The 9843-nt window shown below is 47.7% G+C and overlaps 1 protein-coding gene across 3 annotated transcripts; it reads right to left on the bottom strand.

Annotated features, from left to right (window-relative positions):
* Positions 1-503: 503 nt before the first annotated feature.
* On the bottom strand, positions 504-8600 carry KCNJ8 (potassium inwardly rectifying channel subfamily J member 8). Of its 3 annotated transcripts, XM_027711746.2 has the most exons (4): positions 8535-8600; positions 7705-7838; positions 7009-7457; positions 504-3355 (listed from the first exon to the last, which is right to left on the bottom strand). In XM_027711746.2, the coding sequence occupies exons 3-4, from the start codon at positions 7371-7373 to the stop codon at positions 2455-2457; spliced, it is 1266 nt and encodes a 421-aa protein (XP_027567547.1). In that variant the 5' UTR covers positions 7374-7457; positions 7705-7838; positions 8535-8600; the 3' UTR covers positions 504-2454. The 3 variants fall into 3 exon arrangements, with proteins under 3 accessions (XP_027567547.1, XP_027567548.1, XP_027567545.1); XM_027711747.2 differs by lacking the exon at positions 8535-8600 and having other exon boundaries at positions 7705-8110; XM_027711744.2 differs by lacking the exon at positions 8535-8600 and having other exon boundaries at positions 7695-8110.
* Positions 8601-9843: the final 1243 nt, after the last annotated feature.

Below are 9843 nucleotides of genomic sequence, written 5' to 3' on the forward strand. Positions count from 1 at the left end.
TGCAGCTCTCAGGCCCAAAACCTCTTCCCTACTCCACAGCTGGCTGCTTCTACCACTGGCCTCTTCCAGGTCTGCAAAACTTGCTCAAGAAAGGGGCTTTGCAATAAAGGATTTGCTGCACAGAGCGGGAGTACAGCACATGTGAACATGACACTCATGACAGGAGGGTCTGCCTTGTGTATCTGTTCAACACCCTGGCACCGGACCGGGGTGTCTTAGTGTTGTCTCAAAACACCAATATCCCTATAGCAGTCTGACAAGAAACAGAGCACGTTAGGTGAAAATGAAATAAAGAATGTACTTAGGGGCAAAATGAGAAAATGGTTGTGGATAAAAAAAACCGCATCTGAAATACCGACAGAATATTGAGATAATATACAATTATTACTCAGAAGGACTGTGGAAAAGGCTGGGATATAAGGACTAAGAGTAGAGGAGAATGAATGGAGAATACAAAGGAAAAGAGGAAAGAAATGGGGAAAAATCAGAGACGGAAGAAATCATAATTGTCACTTTTTTATTATTATTTTGTAGAAAATCTGCTTTTGTACAGCATCTGACTTAACCATGTATCAAACAGACAACCTCAAAGAAATTCACAGCCCTGGAAACGGAGGCCAGAGACAAATTGTATATGCTTTGCTCTGACTCTTGGAAGCTGTAGATGTTCATTGTTTGGACACAAAACAGACAGATTAATATCTCCAGATGTTCACCATCCATTCTTCCAGGACATTAGTGGGCAGGCCGGGGAATGGATGCTTTTAGCAGAAACTTCAGTTTCCGCTACTGCTTCAGACAGAAGTAATTTGTCAGAGTTGATGTTCTGGAGAGCACCTGCTCCAAAAGCAGGGAGTCTACACTACAGATCAATGCCCCTCCCTGCCTCCACCCAATGCTATATGAAGCCTAAAAACCATCCATGCAACTGCTGATGAACTGACTTCCAAAGAGAATGAGAATCCAGCATTGCTTCTGACTATTTTACCCAACAGGAATAAGCAAATATTTAAAATTGCAGAAGTATTCAAATGGTTGAGCGACTCAGAGAGTCAATACAAGGACAGAACTTCTCTTGAGCCACAGACATAGCACTATTTTTTAAAGGAATTTGAATGTGAATTTGTCCATAATTATGCTTCTTATTCACAAAGGAAAAAAAGTAGGTATCAATTTAGCATTACCAAATGTGATACAATTAATTGTCATACGTTTATGTATTCTTGTAGAAAAACGTGTGATGACACTTTTGGGATGGGTCTAGGTAACAAATGTCCATTTTAATTCGAAGAGAAAAGCTGTTTACCACCAATTCTCAATGCCAGGTTATATAAAAACCCAAGTGAGATGCTGTTGAAAAAAAAAAGTAATTCAACAGCAGCAGTAGCACCCAAGTCCCCCTGAAAATTATTTGGATAGTTTTGCAAATACTTTCTCTAATATTATTGGCATGGTTCCCTCACATTCCCATTCATGAATTCCCACTGGCAAAATGCAACCTTCTGCTGGAGCAAACAGACTTAATGCTATGAAAAATACTGTAAGTGAAGGATGTACATGTGTTGTCTTCCATGTATGAATCTATAAGAGGAAACAAAACAGGATTTGGTCTTCCACCCACACGAAGAGGATGTTAGAGAGGCATTCGATTTTTCCAGCTTGAATCATTTAGTGAAACAGATGCTCAGGTAGCAGCCAGGAGGACTGGAGTTTCTCAGTTTGGGTTACAGCTACACTAAAATGTGTGTTGTCCTGCAGCTGAGTATCTCTTTGCTGTTCCACTGGTTTTCCTGCCACTGCTGCCCAGAGTGGCACCAGTTTTCCTGTGGGACGGACAGGTCACTTCACCTGACCTGAATGGGCTCTCAAAATGCCCTTGCCACAAACCAAGGAAAAGAAAAAGCCTGGAAAATGAAGGTAAAACAGTGGCTCTCCTCCAGTGAAATCATTGAGGGATTTAGCTACTCCTTTTAAGGAATTCACACCCAAAAAAGTTCAACATCCAAATAATCTTGCACAAAATCCGTGGGAGCTGTTGTATGCAGAAGTTTGGTAAAAGAACTCACTTCTGCCTGCAGGTGGGTAACCCACTTACACAGGAAAACACCACACCTTGTGACACCCAGCAGAAGACAAGAAAGAGACCCCCGTTAGGAAAAATACGATTAAAACAATTAGCGTGCCATTAAAACAAGTATAAATACACATTATATTACATGGGTGAACTGTGCTTTCTTTAGTGTACGTGCCATTTTTTATTAATTCATACACTAAGTGCTAAAGTGTTTTCTTATGCCATTAGGTGGTGCTTTCAGTAAGTAATGGAATAAATAGTTCTTGCACGGTTCTCTTCTGCGTCGTGTTCTCGTTTTCTGAAGTAAAAGGAAATTTAAGCAAAACCCCCACAGGTGTCTCCTCCTTCCAAAGCCCAGCGGCCTCACACAAAGCTGTGCCTCACGTTTCCGAGGCGCTCTGGCTCCCCTCGGGCGTGATGAACTGCACTTTGGGCACGATGAGGGAGGAGTTGGTTCTCCGCATGGAGTTGCTCCTCCGAATGGAGTTGTTCCTCCTCATGGAGTTGCGCTTCCGCAGGGAGTTTTGGTGGGACAGCTCGCTCTTCTGCAGGGTCTGGATGAGGATGGAGGGCTTCTCATCGAGCTCCCGAGCGCTGCAACGCGGTGCCGCCACCTTGACGGTGTTGCCAAACTTGGAGTAGTCGACTGCGTACACACCTTCCTCCTCGGTGACGATGGGCACGAAGCGGTGGCCCCACAGGATCTCCTCGGCCACGTAGGAGGTTCTGGCCTGCGTCGTGATGCCCGTTGTTTCCACGACTCCTTCAAGTATCACGATGAGCTCCAGGTCCTGGAGCGCCAGGTCGGCGGCGGAGATGTCGTAGAGAGGGCTCCGCTTGTCTATGACGTGACAAATGATCAGCGGCGCCACGAGGAAAATGTTGTTGCTTTCGATGGGGTTGTCCACGGGGATGTCTACCTGGTGAATGGGTATGACTTCTCCTTCGGGGGTCGTGGTCTTCCTCACGACCTGGATTCTCACCGAGGCGCTGATGATCATGCTCTTCCTGAGGTCTCCCACTCGGAACATGAAGCAGAGTTTGCCGTTGCGAACCGCGATCACGGCCTGCCGGCTGAAAATCAAGGTCTCGGCCCGCCTGTGGGCTTGCGCTGTTTTCATGAATATGCAGCCCAGCATGACAGCGTTGATGATCAGACCCACAATGTTCTGCAGGATCAGCACCGTGATGGCCAAGGGACATTCCTCTGTCATCATCCTGCCCCCAAAACCAATGGTCACCTGGACTTCAATGGAGAAGAGGAAAGCGGAGGTGAAAGACCTGTAGGGGAAGATTGCAGCAAGTTAACTCCCAGGACACGGGAACACAAACTGGGGAACTGTTCACATGTACTTTGTAGAAACAAATTTAAGGACCTATTTGTACAGTTCTGGCATACTTAAGCCTTCTGTTAACACCACCACTGTGTGCTTGCTGACTCTGTTTTTGTGTGGTGGGTGTAGTATCTGATGGTGGCAGGGAAACATCAGAGCCTGAGCCCCTAAAAGACCGCCTGTAACACGAGGTGACCCTGAGCAGCTCATGGGAGTCTCTGCTCAGGAGCACATCCTGCCCACTGTGTCAGTCAACAGCTCTGTAACACCTGGGCTTTCCACGTTCCCCATCCCATGAAGCTCTTGGTGGAGAGAGGTGGTTTTGGCAACAGTGAGCAATCAGCTGGCACACTGAGATCCTTCCACCAGCCTGTGCAGGGAAAGGAAACGGGGAAAACTGCGGCCTTTCATTCATGCTACCTGAATCATGAGCCAGAACTTCCTGGAGGGAAAGGGGACACTCCCAGATTCGTGACACTTCCCAAAACCCTGCTTGCCTTGTGACTGAACCTGCAGGATCAGGCTGCAGAGGGAGGCCAGTGGCCTCCATGGTGCCCCCTGCACATCCTGTGACCCAGGGCTTGGGTTTAGCTCACTGCCATGACAAGACCAGCCGGAAGGAAAATTTCAGCACACAGAAGTGGGTTGTAGAAGTGTGGGTTAAGTTAAATTCCCTAATATTCTATGGTGCTGGACATCAGAAAACCCTGCCCACAAACTTCCCAAAATACATTATTTATAGTAGCCCACAATGTCATATCCCCTGTATATATCAGGGTCTTTAATTTCCTTTTACAGCCAAAGACATCCTTCAGCAAAGTCTCATGTGTCTAAAATCACTACCTCGGGGTTTATCTGGTAAACTCGCAGCACGCTGGGTCTCATGTGAACTAATATCATAGTCACCTTTTTAACACAGTACTATCCACCAAATTTGGAGCATCACCATGCTCAACAGGAAAATATGTCCTGCCCATGAAGATGGGTCTAAATAATTCATTGGGTTTGGTTTACTTTTCAATGAATCTGATTTTAAATATTTTTTCTTTTTTTTTCCTAATTATATTTTCACTGGGGTCATGAAGAGACATTAAAATAGCATGGGCCATAGCAGGGATAATTTTCTTTAGAATGAGAAAGTCCATCTTTCAGAAAACCAGCCAGTCTCTGCAGAGATATCTTTGAAAGAACTCTTTACCTGTTCTATTTTTTTAATTTTTAGCCAATTCCTTTGTATTGAGTGGGTTTATTTTTGCAATCCACTCATAACAAATTGGTACGAAGGAGTTAATTAATATAAATCCATGGAATGATTACTTATGCTAATGAATATTTATTTATATGCAGAATGAAGCTTCTGGATTAAACTTAATTCAGTTTAATTCAATTTAAAGCTCTGCAGAGTGAATACCCTGATTTTCCTTAACAATATTCCTTCTTTTAAAAAGAAAAACAAAGTAAAGGAAATCCACTATTAACAGTGGAAGTAACTGAAACAGCAAGTTTGTAAAGCATTTTGACCATGTGAAAATGGAGCCAGAAACTCCAAATCACACTGTTCCCAGGTCCTTTCCCGCAGAGCTGTGTAGCAGTTTTCCTTTTTGGATAATGTTCACTTCCTGTGGCAGAGCTGTGAGACTTAGAAACTTCTGCAGTACTTTGAAAAATTAAAGTGCTGTGCAAGTTCTGGGCACTGGTTAAAACTTCAAAAGCCAGATTTCCCATAAATCTGTAATGGCACCAACCCAAGAAAGCCCTCCTGAAATATGTGTGGGCCTAAACCTCAGGGAAGTAGGTTAAAAATTGTTTGTCATTATTTTGGCATATAATATTAAAGATATTTTGCACCCAACAACTCGCCATCCTTAAAAATGGCAGCAATCACAGTGTTACTACCCAGCTTTGACCAAAGTGGTAGCCAGATTTAACAAGGGCAAGTATTTCACTACGAAGGGAGAAGATTTTCCATGGCTTGCACATGGACACTCCAGCAGCTGCTGGCTGAGCCACCCCAGGTACTGGCCCGAGGGACGGATGTGTGTTCTTTGGCACGGGCTAAACCGGAAAGTTACACCGATTCATTCGCTCTGCTTTTCCACACCCCTCCTGACTGTCCCGGCAGGACACATCCTGGAAAAGCTGCCAAGGTGGCGCTGCAGCAGCCGGGGCTCCAGGGAGGGGATGAGGGGAAGAGTTCTGGCTGTGGAGGGGCCCGGTCCCAGAGGTCCCCTTGGCATCCGGCTCAGGCTCTGCAGGGTGACCCAGTAGCCACCCCATGGGGGGGCTGCCAACCACACAGAGGGATGTCCCTTCAGCTGACCCTGAAGAGCCGGAGGGTTGTAGCTGCTCGCTAATTCTGGCTGGACCAATCCCATAAATCCCAGAAATGCCAGGGGTAACACTCCTGCGGGCACAAGCTAGGTCATGACATCTCATTTCAGAGGAGACTGCTTGTGGCCACACATTGGAAAAGAAATAAGGCAGCAACCCCTGCTCCAATCCCCCCAAACTTATTGAAGGTTAGCTCACAAAAATCCCCATTCCCTATAGCTTGGAAAATCCCCCATGTAGCAAAAAATTGTGAGAACAAAGGGGAATTAAATCTCTGCTCCCTCATGAGCCAGATATAATGTCCCTTCAAATTTGGTGGGGTGTCTCAAAACTATGGAGGAGAAAGGAGAAAAGAGAAGTGGATTCTCTGATGTCTCAGAGGACCCTGTAGCTCCCCGGACCCTCATAGCACTGCAATGTGTAAGGGCAGCTGACCTGGGGCAGTCTGGTGGTACCAAACCAGGATTTTTCTCCCTAAAAAAACAGATTTAACAGATGCAGAAGCGATCTTACTGCTTACCCCACCTCCAATTAACAAACAGTCTTCTCTTCTGTGTATGAATGTGCCAGTTTATCAGTGCCTTGACAACTGTCATGGGTTTGGGGGTGGAAGGTAAAATACCCTAGCAGGTGACATTTAATCTAGTCATCCCTTAAGCTTTCACTGTCTGACACATCATGTTCACTGTGGAAACTGCTCCTTTGTCAAACCTGCGGCTTCACTGAGGTATTTTGAAGCACACCATATTTAACTGTCCCATGAGAGTCATCTTGAAAGACATCCAGTTTTGTCCTAAGTGACACTCTTCCTGCTAGCCCTGCCTGGCACCTGTGGCTGGTGCCCTGCCTGGCACCCACAGGTGGTGTCCTGCCTCTCGGGCACCACTCCGGAGTGACCACCAGGCTGGAGATGCTCCCGCTGCCGTAGACAACGTTACAATACATATAACACATACCCACTCTTGCAGCAGGCTCTTATCTCGACAGGCAAGGTATGTTACCCACAGAGTGTGGAGACACATGAAAAGCAGCAGGTCTCCCTCTCTCTCAGATCCTGTAAGGAATCAAAGAAATCTACAGTACAGTATTTTCCAAGCCCGGCAGGCTTGCTGAATATACGCAATCTAGAGGAAAACACTGCACTTTTCAACTGTCTCAACCAAACACAACGTTTTGTTCGTGTAAACCAAAAGCTGCATTTTAGGCAACTCCAGGACAGCAGGCAGCTCTGCTCCCCACCCTTCCTTCACCCCACCGACCGCACTTTACCTGACACACGTCACGCACGGTGTCCACTTGGTGCTGTTGGCGGCGTTTTCTGTGCTCGGGTCCATGTCGCCGTGGGCGAAAGCCACCAGCCACCACATCATGGCAAAGAGCAGCCAGCTGCACAGGAAGGACATGGTGAAGATGACCAGCGTGTGACGCCACTTCAGGTCCACCAAGGTGGTGAAAATGTCCTGCAGGAATCGCCCCTGCTCGCGGATGTTCTTGTGCGCCAGGTTGCAGGCGCCGTTCTTGGCGATGAAGCGGGCTTTGCGCGGCCGGTCCCGGATGCGCGGCTTGCGCAGGTTCTCGGCAGCGATCCGTGCCAGCACATACTCTTCGGGGATGATACTCTTCCGAGCCAACATCTTCCTGCCACCATAGTCCACTCACAGCGAGATGAGAAGTGGGGGGTGGTCCCTCTAGAGCGTCTCCGCAGGGCTCGCTCTACCCTGCAAAGAGAGAGAACCTGGTCAAATTTGCCACTACAAGCAAGAAGACCCGGCTGGGTGACCCCTACCAAAACCCATTACATTAAATGCTAATTCTACAGTGCCCTCCCTCTTTCAGACCATCATCTTTATAGGAGTAGTTGGTATCAGCTCCTAAGAGAAAGGAAAGATGCCATTCGGACGCTCCTTGCAGGAAGGGAGGCTGCACAACAGCCTCACAAACGCGGTGTAAAGTACCGTGACGTACAACAGGTCGGTTCCTCGGGCTGTATCTCCAGGAGGCAGCAGTGCCCAGGTGGGTACCAGAACACGAATCACTAAGTTACTCGCATCCTTGAGAACCCGAAGAATCGGACGTCTCCTGTTTGAGCGGGGGCTAGTCTGTGGAGAGAGCGTGGAGACTCATTCCTTACGGCTACAGCCCCGCAGCGCGCCCAGCACCCCGCCGAGAGCCCCTGCCCCGTCCCCCGCGAGCATCACAAGAAGGAGCCGAGCCGGAGGTGCGGGAAGCAGGGAACGGCCCTCCACGGAGCAGGCGGTCGCGCTTGCCCTTCTCAGCTCTCCTTCCCTTCCGGGATTAGGCGGGGAAGCCCTCCCTTTATTCCCAAACTTTGTCCCCAGACGGGGTGACAGCACAAACCCACGGAAAAGCCCGGCTCCCCGGCGGGCTGGCCCGTCCCCCCGGGGGAGGGCAGGGGCTGCCTGACCCCGCACCGCCCCGCAGGGCCCCGCAGCTCCGCCGCTCTCCCCCCGCGGGCGGGGCGGGGCGGGGAGCGCTCCCTGCGCTGCGCGGTGCCCGCGGGGGATGCGGCGCTCGGCGAGCTTCAGGTTGGGACCAACCCACTGAGCAGAGGACCGAGGTGCTCACGCCGTTCGTGGGTGTAAAAAAACAAGCCAGCGAAGCCAGCCCCTGCTGCACTCCTGGTTGCTGCCCCTGGCAAACCGAGAGTTGTGCCGTCCTAACTCTATCTCCCCTCGAATCTGGCTGGGACGACTCGTAAGCAGAAAGCGAAGCTGTGCTCGGGAAACCAAAGCCAGAATCTCGTGACCTTCGCCGCCTTTGACAAAGTTAATTACCTGTCTCTGCAAGAAAAGGAAAAAAGACGTCCCTTTTCGTGGGTCACAGCTATTGTTGGGCAGAGTCAGGCTCCTCACACTGTTCAGCTGGACAACCAGCACTGGTTTTTGTGTTTGGGATGGGTATAGGAGAAATTATGCACCAAAAAAAAAAAACAAAAAACAAACAAAAAAACAAACAAAAAAAAAAACCAGCGAAATCACTGAAGTTTTTTTCTTTCCCACCGGTTGAGGTTTACAGCTTTGGCTCTCATGTTTAATGGAAACTTGCATTCTTGGAAGTGGCAGGGGTTTATGTTTTTTTTTTTCCCCTGAAGTCTTAGAGTTTGTAATAGGAAGAATAAACAGTGCGTCAATTTTATGAAAAGATCTAAATTTAGATTTTAATGAAGCAAAGTGCAGAGATTTCATCCTGTCATATTGACTCCCCCATGTCCATGGAATGTGTGCATGCTTGTGAACAGTAGGGAAGCTTCCAAACTTTTCTGTGTATCACTCAAGCAAATTACCTGTACGGTATAAACTTTATAGAGAACAAATCACTTCACTCCTCTCTTTAAACTAGAGAAGAAAAGGTTTGACAGGCCTGCTGCCATCAGGAATGTTTTAAGTGTATTCAGGCTTGGAAAAACTGAGAAGGCACATTTGACAGGCAGTGTAATCCTCAGCTTGAAGATATCCACCCTGCTGAACACGTGCACGTGCTCAGCTTTAAATAGATGAGTGGTTCCTGGAAGCTTCTCTAGCACTGTCCTTTGCCAGTACCACATACCCAGCACCCAGAAGAGAGACACACAAAAAGCCCCAGGCATATTAGGCAGTTAGCTAAATATTGGTGTGTGAAATTAACTTTAGGCAAATGAGAAGCTGCAGTCTGAAAACTCAGGATCTAAACCAAATACCTTTAGATTCTAACCAGACACCAGAGTGCAAATACATGAAGTCACTCAGGTGAGTCAATCAGCCTTGTTGGTGCCAGCTCTGAAACCTCCTGTGCTGGGCTTGGGGAACTCAGAGCATCACCCTGCTACAAATGGGGTGGCAGGGACAGCTCGGGGGGGGCTGACTTATTTTTTTGATGCAACCTCCAAAAGTGCATCTCACTTGGGTGTAACTACTGGAAATAACAGGTTTAATACACATTAAAAAAAAAAATCTGTTCCCTTTTCCCGTTTTCCTCATCCTTTTCCTCTTTTCCTTATTCTTCTCCTCTGCCTTTCTCTCTTTTAGCTCCTATGAAATGTTTGTTCCATACTAAGGCTAGAAACAAGATTGATATTCCCCAGGATGGCTGCTGGCTGCAACTCAA

This window comes from Pipra filicauda, unplaced genomic scaffold (assembly GCF_003945595.2).
Source record: "Pipra filicauda isolate LSUMZ 115617 unplaced genomic scaffold, ASM394559v2 scaffold181_size1560634_pilon, whole genome shotgun sequence".
Taxonomy (NCBI): domain Eukaryota; kingdom Metazoa; phylum Chordata; class Aves; order Passeriformes; family Pipridae; genus Pipra; species Pipra filicauda.

Bases quoted from the DNA above. Each gene is read 5' to 3' on its own strand.
- KCNJ8 (XM_027711746.2), bottom strand. From the start codon at position 7,373: ATGTTGGCTCGGAAGAGTATCATCCCCGAAGAGTATGTGCTGGCACGG. The intron at 3,356-7,008 runs GTAAAGTGCGGT...CTTCCCCTACAG, and splicing joins CCGTGCGTGACGTGTGTCAG to GTCTTTCACCTCCGCTTTCC.